Source organism: Alosa alosa, chromosome 18 (assembly GCF_017589495.1).
Source record: "Alosa alosa isolate M-15738 ecotype Scorff River chromosome 18, AALO_Geno_1.1, whole genome shotgun sequence".
Classification (NCBI taxonomy): Eukaryota; Metazoa; Chordata; class Actinopteri; order Clupeiformes; family Clupeidae; genus Alosa; species Alosa alosa.
Window position 1 is genome coordinate 25,193,545 of NC_063206.1, and position 14,267 is coordinate 25,207,811.

General features: G+C 45.6%; 1 protein-coding gene across 1 annotated transcript in view; it reads left to right on the forward strand.

Moving 5' to 3' along the window:
- slc30a6 (solute carrier family 30 member 6) overlaps window positions 1-14,267 on the forward strand; it is a 34,494-nt gene that overhangs the window by 12,151 nt on the left and 8,076 nt on the right. Inside the window, exons 5-10 of the mRNA XM_048269800.1 lie at window positions 4,582-4,624; window positions 4,770-4,835; window positions 7,254-7,334; window positions 7,812-7,847; window positions 8,666-8,760; window positions 12,326-12,374. Coding sequence (XP_048125757.1) covers window positions 4,582-4,624; window positions 4,770-4,835; window positions 7,254-7,334; window positions 7,812-7,847; window positions 8,666-8,760; window positions 12,326-12,374 — 370 coding nt within the window. The remainder of the gene's footprint in view (window positions 1-4,581; window positions 4,625-4,769; window positions 4,836-7,253; window positions 7,335-7,811; window positions 7,848-8,665; window positions 8,761-12,325; window positions 12,375-14,267) is intronic.

Below are 14,267 nucleotides of genomic sequence, written 5' to 3' on the forward strand. Positions count from 1 at the left end.
CTGTAGAGCTAAGACAAGCCAAGCATAATGAGGTCAAGTGACTGGGTTTTCAGGCCTTAAACACTCCACTTGTGCCCTCTTCTTTACTCTGCTCTCCTGCTATCTCATCTCTCTATCTCGGCTCCACTGGGCCACTTTTGGTTTGATGTGAGCGGAAGGCAAACTAAACCAACTGTCAGGAAGGAAACGCGTCTGTCCCAAAATAGAGATGTTTCAATTTTTTTTTTTTTTGCAGCACATGTGTTGCACCACATAGTCATCAGAATGTTAGGAAATGTTTGCATAGTTCATTACTCAAAGAGAACTCCCCTGTTCCCTGGTAAATTCATGTTTGCTGTACCCGCACCCTCTTACCACGTAAAGGAACATGCCAACTTTTTGGGAAATTAGCTTATTTAGCTGCTTTCCAGATGTTCTCCACTCACCTGTTTTTCCCATGGGAGTAACATTCCCTCATAGTGTGGTAAGCTGATTGTGCTACGATCTTTGTACTGTAAGCTTTTAAATGACAATAGCAAATCAGGTGATTCATATTGGTCAATGGCTGCTAGTATAGCCAATATTGCAGTAATGAAAGAAAATTGTAACCTGCACTTGTGTGAAAGCATTAAATTGGACGAATTTGCCAGTAGGAGCCGATTTGATCGATACTATCTGATGCTGGAGATCCAGCCTGCATGGGAGCTGTTTGGCTGATTGTCCATCTAAACCATAAATCTGACTATTACAGTTCGTTGTGCGTTGGATCAGAATCAGATAATAACGTATGGGCAGTGAATGTGGACATGCGTATGGGAGAAGTGGGTTCAGTGTTCCCCCGGCCACTGCCTCCTCATCAGCAGCAGATGATGTTGAAGGTCCTTCTCACAAGGAGACCTGTTCCGTTCCTCTGCCTCTCGTCATCTCGCAGTCTCGGCAGTAGAGTGTAGAGTTCCCACAGCTCTTCCCTTCGGCCTCATGTTACACAGACCAGCGAGGGTCTCCCTCCTCCTTTATCATTCTGCTGAGGAGCTGACACTGTAGGATTGTCATCATCAGTGCATCCAGGGTTTCTAATTTTGGGTTTGAGAATTTGTTTTGTGAGGAAAAGAGCCATATATGTGTAACATTTCTAGTGCCATCTTAAAAAGTACTTTTGGATAATACCGACATAAGACTAAACCTTTATTTCCTATCTGAATTATGTTCATACAGTGCATGTCATTAAATTAGTTTATTTTAGCTTTAGATTGCTGTTAAAACTGGATTGCCATTTGCATTTGTCATGTATACCATCGCACACAGCCTGATAGATCTGTGATTTAGACCCCTACTTAGCACTGGTCCTTGATCCATTGGTGATGAAGCTACAATTAGCCCCCCTAACACACACACACACACACGCACACACACACTTTCCTCTCTTTGTGTGCATGCTGTTGATGGGTTAGTCTGGGCGGCAGCCTCATCGGCATGGTCTCATTTTACTCCCCGCCCCCTCCACAGCTCATGTCGGCAACAGAGAGGAGGGGCATGTCAGCCTGGCCCCCCACCCCACTCAACCCGGCCGCATCCTTTCTGAGTCTCCCGTTTCCCCCGCCAGGTGTTGCTGTGTAGTCAGTCAATAAAAGCTTTTAGTTTACATATGGAGCGATCTATTGTATTTAATATGCCACGTCGACAGACACCCGAGAAGCCAGCCCGGTCGATGTGTGTTGCAGAACTCAATGACAGCGGAGTGCTGCAGTTTGCAAATCTAGACAAACCCCCCCCCCCCACACCCCCCACCCCAACGACTCCTCGTCCCTGAAAATACAGTCCTGCGGTTCTGAGACTGTCCCCCCACACACTCAGACACACACACACACACACACACACACACACACACACACACCTCAGGAAAGGTAATACTCCTCCGCGGCCCTTCAGGAAGAGAGAAGATCTCCACCGCTTCCAGCCCATCCGTAACTTTCTGCTTATGCTCCCAATAACCAGCCAGCACTTAAGGCCTTTTAATGGGACTGTGTTTGAGTCCCTAGGGGTAAATGAGAGCCAGAGAGGGCATCGAGGGTAGAGGTGGAATGGAGGGGGCGGGGGCCTCACTGAGCATGGAGAGCGAAACTAATCAGTCAGATGGGTATGTTTATTTCACCGATGTGGCCCAGCAGACTTTGTGAAATATTCAGCCGGGGCAACCGGCTTGTGCAAAATTCAGAATTTTAGAATTGGCCTCCAATTCAATTGGAATGACAGGAAGTGGAATTAAATTAATCTCAATTCAAAGAAATTCCACACAGTCACACAACAGAAAGAATGTGTTGAATCTCACATACATTTAGTGTTGGGAAGGTTACTTTTTAAATGTAATTGGTTACTGTTATAAGTTACCCATTATAAATGTGGTATGGATTAGTTTATCGTATCTGACATATACTGTGAAGCTTCATTGTAAAACACTACAAGGATTTTTTTGAATTTCATTGAATTTCAATTCTACTTTCTTTATTCTTTCTTTCCTTATGTCCTCAATAATACTTCCTTTAATTTAAATTTAAATTGTAATTCTAGATCGTGTTTATCTTTTAACTCAATTCAAATTCAGTTCAAATTCAAGAATTGAATTAGAATTTAGGAGTCATTCGCAATTCACTTCTGAATTTTGCTCAACCCTGCGGTGCAAGCAGCACGTTTCTTTTAGGGTCCACAGGTTAGCCCAGCCCAGCCCAGCCCAGCCCAGCCCAGCCCAGCCCAGCCCAGCCCAGCCTAGCCCAGCCCAGCCCAGCCCAGCCCAGCCCAGCCCAGCCCAGCCCAGCCCAGCCCAGCCCAGCCCAGCCTCCGCTTACAACCATCGCACTGCTCCTCTTTTATCTCCCATTGATCAGGCCTGTTTACATACACAAGTGACCTTAATCTACACACAATATGCTATAAGATTTGGGCCTTAGGATCCTGTGGAGCAGGGCCGGAGTGGGGCCACTTTTCAGCCCGGGAGTTTCAGGCCCAAGACAGTCCCATGTTTTCCATACTGGTGGAAATTGGATAAATGAAGCAACATTTCAGCTTTTACTATCCTGTAGTTTTTATTAGTAACATGGTTCAACAAATGTGTAAAGGTTATAATTCACTTCAACTGAGAAGTTAACAAAAAACATTCCACTATTCCACAAGTTCACAAAAACAGAAAGAAAGAAAGAAAGAAAGAAAGAAAGAAAGAAAGAAAGCCTTTGAAATGTAGCCTATCCCACGCTTCCCACAAAGAGGCATATTGAACTAATGTTTAGGCTATGTGTTTTTGCATGGGTAGGCTATATGTTGTTTGGTGATTTAGCCTACTCCTTTACTACACCCTCTTCTGAGCAAACAAGGCATATATGTTTATCATGTAGCATAATTGCTCTTTCTTACATTAAATAACTATAAATTATCCTCTCTACTTGTCCCTGTAGTCATGGCGTCCTCATCACCAATTTTGGGCTCATCATTTTCAGTGGTCAACTGGTTGATCTGCTGCTCAGAGGCTACAATTTTTATTGCATAGGCCTACACAGATCATGCTTCAGTTTTGTTATCAATATTTGCATACTGCAAAATCTATGAATCGGATACAAAAGGCTAATTTTAAAGTAATTTAATATGTTGCTTGCGAATAGCTTGACACAACGCTACAAACGTCCAATATTAGCCCAATAATTACATTGTCAATAGGCTAATCATTGCCTATAGGCTTTCTCTCTTTACCAGTTGCCACTTTTGTCTGTAATCTGGAAGCTTGGCAGATTTAGCAGCATTCTACCTGGCCGTTTCTACCTTGCCGTTTCATCCCTCCTGGCCTCTTTCTACATCCATCCTTCCTGACGCTTATGGCTACTGTAGGGCTGGCCCGGCTATCCGTAGGCTATCTGAGAAAACTTTTTGGAAAAGACGGGCGATATGGACCCAACCAACTCTTTGTGGGAGTGGAGAACTCCCTCAAATGGTAGGCTACAACCCATACAGAGGCAACGGTGTCATGCACAGAATGCGGAACGTGTATAGCCTACTTTAAGAGAAGATAGACTAACGTGACACATGTCAATATTTTTTTCCCTTGACCGGCCCAAAAGTGAAGTGGCCCACCGGGAATTTTCCCGATTCTCCCACTTACCCACCCCGGGCCTGCTGTGGAGACATAGAAGATAGGGTGGAGCTGTGTTGTGCTCTGTCCGTGTTCCAGCTATTCTTTGACTTGGAGTTCTCCTTACGGTTTCTGTTAGAAAGACTGTGGTGGAATGCCAATACACATAAATCTGCTTTATCTCTGTTGTATGGTGATGATCCTCATAATCATAAATTGCTTTGGACATCAAACATGGCATTGTATAGGATGTGGTAATACTGCAGGAAAACACCAGGGGTGATGGGTGCGAGGCCTGGCTGGTGCGGTCTTTCACTGGTAAATCATTAGTGCCAGGCAGAAATAGGTAGACATATAAACATGAACTTTACATCAGCATCAGATATCTATTTGTTTGTCAGTTAATCAATATTGTTGTTGTTTGTTGTTATACTGTGATATGTGTTATTCTGATTAATGTGTTTCTTTGTGTTTTTTTCTCATTTAAGCCTTAACAGCGTACACATACCTCACCATCTTTGATCTCTTCAGGTGAGTGTCGATTGACAGTCACATTTAGTGGGGAGTAATCCCACCTGAAACATCAGTCATCTGGTTTCTACAGCGTTCACTGTGTGTGGGAGACTATATTCTGTAATGGGCACACTTTTAACCTCCTGGCGTTTGTTCTCCCTAGTCTGATCACCTGTCTCATAAGCTCCTGGGTTAGCATGAAGAAGCCCAGTCAGTCCTACTCCTTTGGGTGAGTAAAATCAGCTTTTTTTCTGACTAATCATATTTTTTTGTGCATGGCAACTATGAACTTGCTTGCCAATCATTTCTGAATAAAAATCTGAATTTGGCTTAATCAGAAAAAACGTGTGTGTGGTCCGTAACATAACAAATACTACTGTAAGTGCTTAGTGTGACCTGGAATTTCTTAATACAATTTCTGGCACAAACGATATCCACAAATGTAACCTGAACACGTATCAAGCCTCAAGTTTAACAGAAAAATCAGGTCAAGATGACCTCTACTGTTTATATATTATGGAAGTCTCAGTTTCAGCATATTTGCTATTATATTAATGTAATATTATTTTGTCTTTGCATATTTGCAAGTAAATGTAGCGCATCTATCAACCTAAGTGCAGCATATTTACAATTTGTATGTATATTATGTGTGTGTATTTGTCATATTGAAAAATCAGCTAATGTCTGTAGTACATTTTGACCTACAGTAGGTGGTAACGTTAGTCAGCGTAGATGTTCACGAGGTGTCAACGCATAGGTTGTCCAATGGCCGCCTGACTATGGCTCTGTCTGTGGCGCTAGTCTATATTAAACTCAGCAGGACCACATTTGCAGACTAATCCGGCGACCCCGCTGACTAGCCGAGGACTCTCACAGTGTGAGCGTACAAGCGTGTGTGTGTTGGTGCGCATGCGCGGCACACGTGTGTGTTGTCCCTATCAGGCTCAGCGGGCCGGGCTTTGTTGTTGTGGGCCAAGCCCAGTGTTGATGGCGTAGCTTTCTCAGGGACCGAGCCGTGCTCAGTGTTTGGCTGGCACCCGTGACCCCGGGGTGTTGCGGCGTGGTTATTCCATGGAAAGCTGCTTTTCAGCTTCACTTGGCCTTAATGTGCTCAGTGGGCCAGCACAAAGGGTCAGCTCAGCCTCAGCCTCAGCCTCAGCCTCAGCCTCCTCTCCCCTCCCGCTGCTTGCACGTTTGCGTTCTCAGTCGCCCGCCCGCCCACTATGCTCGTTTTTAGCGCAGGGTTTTATCTCGTCCCCTGAGCTGCGTCGTGCTGTGCCGAAGCGGAGATCCCTACGCCGTCCACGTCCTGCTTGTCTCCCTCCCGCTACGCAGCAGGCAGGCGCAGAATAATACACCCTGCAAAATAAGCATCCGCATAACAATCCCACAAAAGACCCTATTGTTGTCTGCTATCGATGGCCTGCTTGTCTAGGACGACGACGACAACGACGACGATGATGATGATGATGATGATGATTTTCGGGGAGCAGACTGCAGACAGTCAGTTGACACTTGCCCTCCACTAAAACCTTACCATACACCCCCTTATGGATCTATATCGCTGTGAGGCACGTTCCTGCCCAGCGTGGCCCTGAGCCTGGCCCGGGTGACGCTGCGCTCAGCTCTGTCCTGTCCTGCTCTGTGCTGCGTTCCTAAGCCTTTGTGTTAGGTCTTGTTTGGGTACTGCCGGAGGGGCTTTTGTGACTGCTGGTAAACATGGGTGACCTCTTTGACACGTGGGTGTGCGTTTGGCGAGGAGCAGAGAAGCAGACTGCACCGTGTCGCTCCCTGTGTGTGTGTGTGCACCCCACAAACACACACGCACACACACACATGCACACACACTGCCCTTCTCGGGGCAGAAAAGTGGATTGGCGTGCTCTGTTTGCCAAACAAATAATTTGGCTCCATTCGAAGCGGTTATTGAGCCGCAAATACACCTGGGGTGCTTCAGTGTGGGAAGAAGTTTAGACGTGTACACACACACACGCGTACGTAAATATACCCCCACCCCTTACACATACGCACACACACATACTGTACGCACACACACACACACACACACACACACTGACACAGACACACACAGACATCTGTGCTGGACTTTTTATTGATCGTTCCCAGAGACGACAGGGGGGGGGGTGTTTGTGTGTGTGTGTGTGTGTGTGTGTGTGTGTGTGTGTGTGTGTGTGTGTGTGTGTGTGTGTGTGTGTGTGTGTGTGTGTTGGCGGGCGGGTTGTGTACGCGTGTGTGTATGTCCTCTCTCCATCGAAGGCAAACTGAGGATAGAGTGCCAGGCCTGTTTGCGGTCAGGCTGGCGGTCAAGGGCTTGGTTGGTTAATGCACCAAATGGATGTCAGAGCTCTGAGGATTAAACCTGAACCGCCATTAACCTGGTCAATCCCATTAGACCTCAGAACAGGGCTCCAAACACAGGATTTGTACCAGACTGGAAACCTGGCATTATGGGCTGTTTATCTGTAAATTCTGTATTTGTATTTTATCAGCATGGTGATTTTGTTTTTATTGAGGTTAAGATGATCGAGAAAGATTATGGAGTGTTTTCATGGTGTTTGTGAGCTGTTTATTGGCATTGGAAATGTGTGTGAGGTTAATTTATTTTTTGTGTGTGTGTCTCTTGCAGGTTTGAGCGCCTTGAGGTGTTGGCTGTCTTCGCCTCAACTGTGCTGATACAATTGGGTGCCCTGTTCATCCTGAAGGAGAGGTGTGTGTGTGTGTGTGAGACGGAGAGAAACGGTGTGTCAGAGAGAGCAGGGGAATGAAAGACTGTGTGTGTGTGTCAGGGGGATAACTAAATAGTTGTGTGTGTGTGAGAGAGAGAACGCATGGAGGGAGAAGGGGAGTCTGGGTGTACACAGAGTCTATGAATATTTCACAGTTGTGGGAATGTTTATGAGAGCCTCTAGCTGCCACGCCCAGAGCAGGGTTTACCTGCCGGTCAACACACACACACACACACACACACACACACACACACACACACACACACACAGACAGACAGACAGAAGGTGGTGGGGACTGGGATGCAGTAGAAAGTGAAGAGTATTACAGGTGCACTGGGGGTGAAGTTTGAAGTCTGCCCCAGGACTTAAATGTGTTGCTGTAATACAATTTAAGACGGATTCTTTCTCTCTCTGTTGTTTCTGTTGTTTCTCTCTGTCCTTTCCCCTTCCTCTCTCAGTGTGGAACGCTTTGTGGAGCAGCCAGAGGTGCATACGTAAGTACAGAATACCAAACACACAATAACACCCCCCCCCCCAACACACACACACACACACACACACACACACACACACACACACACACACACACACACACACACACACATATATATATATACACACACACACACACACACACACACACACACACACACGCACACACTTATCCAATATGCAGTGTCACTCGCCTCAAACACCATAGTGTGTTTCATGAAGCTGTAACACACACACACGACAACAACAGCTTTAGTGTTGCAGCTGGGTCCAGTCGTCATCCTTAGGACTTAGCCACTAAACTCCTGAAATGGGATTTCCAGCTAATCATCCCCCGCAATCCCTCATTGTACCGTTCCCCACCTTCCAGCACCGCACCACAGATTAATACTTGTTGTTTATGATGTATTTTCATTTCTTATGGACCCCAAACAGGGTGGATTTAAAGCTGCCCTCCTCAAACCGATTACTCCCCAGCCCCCCAGGTGGTGTTTGCAACCAGTGAGTCAGGGGTGTCTGAAATGCCATTATGGCCGTCACGCTGGAGTGACTTCAGATAATCAGCTGCTGAGAGAGAGAGAGAGAGAGAGAGAGAGAGAGAGAGAGAGAGAGATGGGAAGATGGGAAGATGGGTCTGGGAGACAGATGAGGCCACGGTGGCAGCTGCCATGACCACTTGGCCTCTTCTTCGCAGCACACAAACCAGAGCGGGCATTATCAGGACTTAGGAAGCTGTGTTTGTCATGGTTTTACACACACGCGCGCTCACACACACACAGTAAAGTGTGTCGCAGGTGTTGACTCTCCTGTCTCTTTGCAGGGGCCGGCTCCTGGTGGGGACCTTTGTGGCTCTCTTCTTTAACCTGCTCACCCTGCTGTCCGTGAAGAACAAGCCCTTTGTGTTCGTCTCAGAAGGTAGGCTTGCTCCTGCATACCCGTGTACACCAGTCTGAAATTGTTCCCCACCAACACCATTTTAAACTGTTCTATTCTTAGATGACATGCATCATATTAAGCCAGTTCGAGTGTGAATTTAGAATATTACAAGTGGTTGTCTTTATGGTGATATTTTTTTATGGTGTATAATGTTTTGCTTGCATTGGCAGTGAATAGTATTACAACACCAACAGAAGTGTCTCTCCAACATCCATTTTCTCTATCCATAGTGAAATTTCATACTCACTCTTGATATTCTCTGATATTCACCATTTACTGGGCAGCCGTGGCCTACTGGTTAGCGCTTCGGACTTGTAACCGGAGGGTTGCCTGTTCGAACCCCGACCAGTAGGCACGGCTGAAGTGCCCTTGAGCAAGGCACCTAACCCCTCACTGCTCCCCGAGCGCCGCTGTTGTTGCAGGCAGCTCACTGCACCGGGATTAGTGTGTGCTTCACCTCACTGTGTTCACTGTGTGCTGAGTGTGTTTCACTAATTCACAGATTGGGATAAATGCAGAGACCAAATTTCCCTCACGGGATCAAAAGAGCTCAGGTCTTCCTAGGGCCTTGGGAATCACCTCGGTCGCGCTTCCTCCATTTGGCCAGCAGAGGGCTTTATTGCCCCAGATGGCAGTAGGCGTCCGGGCCAGGCCAGCCCTGCAGAGGGAGAGGCCAGGTGCACGTTGTCATCCACCAGACTAAATCCCCTCATGCTCACCCTTGTAGTGGTCCGAGAGGCTCAGGCCTGATTGTCTGCAGCAGACATGTAAATCCCAGGCTGCTGATGCTGCTGCTGCCTCCGAAAGGGGGGGGGGAGAAATCCCCTCTTCTGAACAATTTCTGTCTACAAAGACCCGTCAGGATTTTCTTTTTTTGTGTGTGTGTCCCTGAACGCCGGCTACTGCTCATCTTCTCTTTCCTAGAGAGTGACAGTGGTGGCTTTTGTATAGTGGCATCTGGTGGCTTGTTTGAAAGCGAAACAAGGTGAGCCGCACCTGTGCATGCAGCCTGATGTTAACTCTGAGCTCTGGTTGGCTAGGATAAATAAAAAGGCTTTTACAGTTAACATAACTTTTTATTACTATTTATGCTGTGCCCTCGGTGAAGAATGAAGGCATTCTTACATTCATTCAACCCCCCATCATCATCTAGGTTATATGACTGGATTGACTAACTAACTGACTGGCTGGTTCACAACAGGAGGAGGAATAGATGGCTTATCACAAGTGTGTTTGTTTGCAGTGGCCTGGCCTGTCCAATCCAAACACTTGTAAATGTTTACAGCTCCTCTGAGTCTTTATGACTGGAGGGCTCTGAGCGATGTCAGTGGTGCTTTGACATCTCCAGATGGAACTATTTGGTCCATGACATGTCTTAAGGTCCTTTAATTGGCTCTGTTCTCCTATGTAATTAATCTCTTTTCTAGCAGCGAGCTCAGATTAGGGAGGTGTTGTGGCTGACTTGTCTTGGACATTAAGATGAAATACTCTCGCAAAGCCATGCTGTGTAGTTGCAACACTGATGACCATATTGCCGATTAGACATGGCCGCAGGATTGGAGTGTAGATTAGGGGTTGGGCGGGATGATTAAAAAGTTAATATTCTGAGGAGAAATGACAGTATTATGATATGATGGGATACAATAAACATGTTAATATTGCATATTAGTATCAGCATTTATTTTTATTCACCCTAGGTGCTAAAAAACAAAATGTGCGTACAGCTCTGCAAAAAGAATGTCATGCAACAGTATCGTTCATATGGTGTCATGTCAAATTAGCACACAGAGGACATAGAGTAATTATCATGGTATACTGTGCAGGTGGTACAACATTGCACAGCCTTAGTTGAGATTCATGTTCATGTACTGGCCCTGGCACCTGTCCCCTCAAGTGTGGAGGTAAGACCATCAGTATCAGTTTGGTGACGGTACCGGTCACCAAAATGTCCCCAAGTTATGATAGTCCCCTACGCCATGGGCTCTTCACCCCTGAAGGCCGAAAGGGGGGAACCAATAAGAGAAATAAGCCCTGAGGAAGATGAATGGTTACATCAGCAAGTTGCCTCGAGGACGCCATATGTCACAGATCTCATCTATTCCCCCATCCTTGCTATTGTGATTTCATTCCTGAGCAACAGAATGACAATGAGTCATTTCTATAGATGTGTGTTTTTTAGGGTTACAGTCTTGTTTCTGATTACCACTGGGCTGGTAATATGGCCGTCAAATATAGATGTGTTGACAGAAGAGCTCTTATGTAATTTCTCTTTGCCTAACAACTCAGAACTCATACATTTTGTTGAATTCATAGAGTTCAGTACAATATTTGTTAGAGTACAGTGAAACTGTTTTGATGGCAAATATCTCCATATGTCAGTTGCAGGGATATCACATCAAATATGTACGTATAATATCCACATATACGTGGACACACAATGGCCTACGCTTTTGCCCTCCTAAATAGTTCACTGAAAACCTTCTTGTTTAGCAGGACCCTTCTTAAATCTATACTGTAATTTCCCAACTATTAGCCGCGGCTTACACATTGATTTTGCAAAATTTCTTCAGCTATGAGGTTAATACATGGGGGCAGTTAATATGGTATTAATATGATTTTGTTTCTTTTAACTTGCATAAAACACTGTCCTGCGGCTTATAGACAATGTGGCTAATACACAGGAAATTACTGTAACTAACTACTCATCTGATATGCAGACGTGTGCTTGCATGTGTGCAGCACAGACACACAATACGGTACGTTCACCCACATTACAGGGTCATTACATAAAATGACTTCCAGACAGTGATGCCCTTGGGGCCTCCGACTGCTACATCATAAATACAACAGTCTGCAGAATACAGTTCACTGCTGTATACACTTCCTTTAGGTTTCTACCCATGATACAATGGGCAGTGCGCTGGCATTGTTTTGTTATTTTCTTTCTATTTGTTCCTCAATGAGAGTTAAAAGATTGACCACATGCTTTTTGGCTGTTGGATATCTGAGTAGAGTGAAGCAAGCAATACAATGTTTGTTTTTTTTTTTATCTGATAGTCTTTGCATGTGTGTTTGTGAGCAGAGTAAATATTATTCCCTGTGGGAATGAAATCCCTTTGAAGCACATTTTAACACTCATAGAATGCGTACAATATCTGTTTGGATCTACATGTTTGTAGAGGGATACTGTACATACATATATAAAAAAAGGAAGAGGGGGGGTGGGGAGGTTTGCCTGTTTGTGCTGGCAGGTGAGGATGCAGATGGCTGTGGGTCAGTCCCATCCAAGTCGGCCCAAGGGCCGGTTATTCACACCCACTGGTGCTGCTGCTGCAGCAACAGGGTGGGCCACGACCCCGGGCTGATCAAATGGCACAAGGGCTCCTGTTACTGGTGTCACCATGGCTGTGTGTGTGTGTGTGTGTGTGCTGATGCAAGGCATAGGTCGGAGTGGGGTGAAGTTGACGCTAGATATCTGACGTCTCTCTCTATCTTTGCCTCCAACTCTCTCTCTCTCTCTCTCTCTCTCTCTCTCTCTCAACAGCTGCCAGCACCAGTTGGCTACAAGAGCATGTTGCTGACCTGAGTCGAAGGTAAGATCCCCTTTCAATGACTCATCCCCACCAGTATTGATCCTCCGTCATTTTAAAACGGATGAGTGGACTTTTTCCACACACATTCGTGTTTCAAATTATGACTTATTTACAAGAGAAAAACAAATTAGTCAGCTTTCCAAAGGAATGAGATCATATCAAACAAACTGCAATTCAGCATTGGTTTTATAAACCAATAACCATGCGAAGTGTTTTGTTGTAATGTTTGTGAAGAAGATGCACTACTTGATGAGTGTCAAATCCCCCCCCCAACCCCACACAAACACACACACACACACATACACACTCCTTATTGCCCTTCACCCTGAGGTGACTCTTCTCCTGTCGAGTTGTCTCTCTCTCTCTTTCTTTCTTTCTCTTTCTCTCTGTTGGATGATGAATCACTTCATTGGATTGTCTGAATAATGGATGGGCAGGCATAGCATTTCAGCTGCAAACATGCAGCAGATCATTTTGCGCCCTCTAACTCCTGTAACTCACAGAGTGACCCTTGGTCAGCTCCTGGATGTGCCATTTTGATGGGCTACTTATCAACATGACAATGATAAAGAGGTCCTAGCTCTTTAGGGAAAGGGATCTTCTTGTAGCCCTGTCAGCAGGGACCTTTTAACAGTACATCACTTCTAGCTGAAACTACCCCCAAAAGCAATATGGCCTATTTGTAGATATATATCTCAAGAATTATCAGACTATGCACATGTACTGTTTCCAGAAAGGACATTCTCTCTCTCTCCCTCTCTCTCAGCTATACATTATATGCTAGACAGCACTTCAGTGAGGAGGTTACATTAGGCAACCATTTAAAAAAACAAAATAAAACAAATCATAAGTAATCATGTTGTCTATGTGTGTGCCCCCTACCCTCAGCATTTAGCATATTTGAGAGCAAACATTATATAACCCCTCTTATCCAGTGCAGCAGACGCGGGGCCCATGTTTGAAAGCACCAGACAGAATATCAGGTGTTTGTTTGTCCTCCCTTAATCCTACATTTTCCATCTCCGAGCGGCTGGATTAAAACACAGTCCAGGAGCTGCTTCGACAACACCACTGCCGAGGGCTTTGGCCCCCGCAGACTGGACCGCTCTCTCTCTCTCTCTCTCTCTCTCTCTCTCTCTCTCTCTCTCTCTCTCTCTCTCTCTCTCTCTCCACCGCAACAACAAGCACAGGGGGAGAATCACACAGCTCTGTTCCGACTCAAATTATATCAATGCACCAGGGAGATTATCAGATTATAGAGATTATAAATCTTGCCCCCCCACACACCACCCCCCACCACCACCACCACCACTGGACCAACAGTGCCCTATCCATTCCCCTCCTGTCCAAAAAAATGTCTGGCTTTGAAAGGAGATATTTGGAGGCGAGAAGCATAGTGTGCGTGTCCTACTTCAGCGTTGACCTTTTTGAAAGCTTTTTACATGATTGTGCGTAGTTCATGTTTAAGGCATCATATTTTTTTGAAGCTAAAAACAAAGACTACTTTCTGTGTTTTGACTGCTGATCTGAACTCCATGAAGTGAATGCAGAAATTAATCTTTTCTTTTTTTTTTTTTAATATTCCCTACAAAGAAAGCCCTCTGCCTGGCCTGCGGGAATTTGTGACTGAGAGAAGGAATTTGTAGGATTTTTTGAGCACTAGTTGACCTCCATCTACATGTCTTCAGGAACCACTGGGAAGTGTTTTCCACAGAGGTTTAGGACTAGCCCTGTAGATGAGTGCTGAACTACCCCCACTGATGGCCACTGGCCGGCCAGGTCTATCGGTTATCCCCTCATCCCTCTCTTCTGTTGCTCCCTGCCTCTCCTCTGTGTACTGAAGCATGGCCCGGCTTTTTGACAGCACCCATCTGTTTTAGCGGGTCATCACGT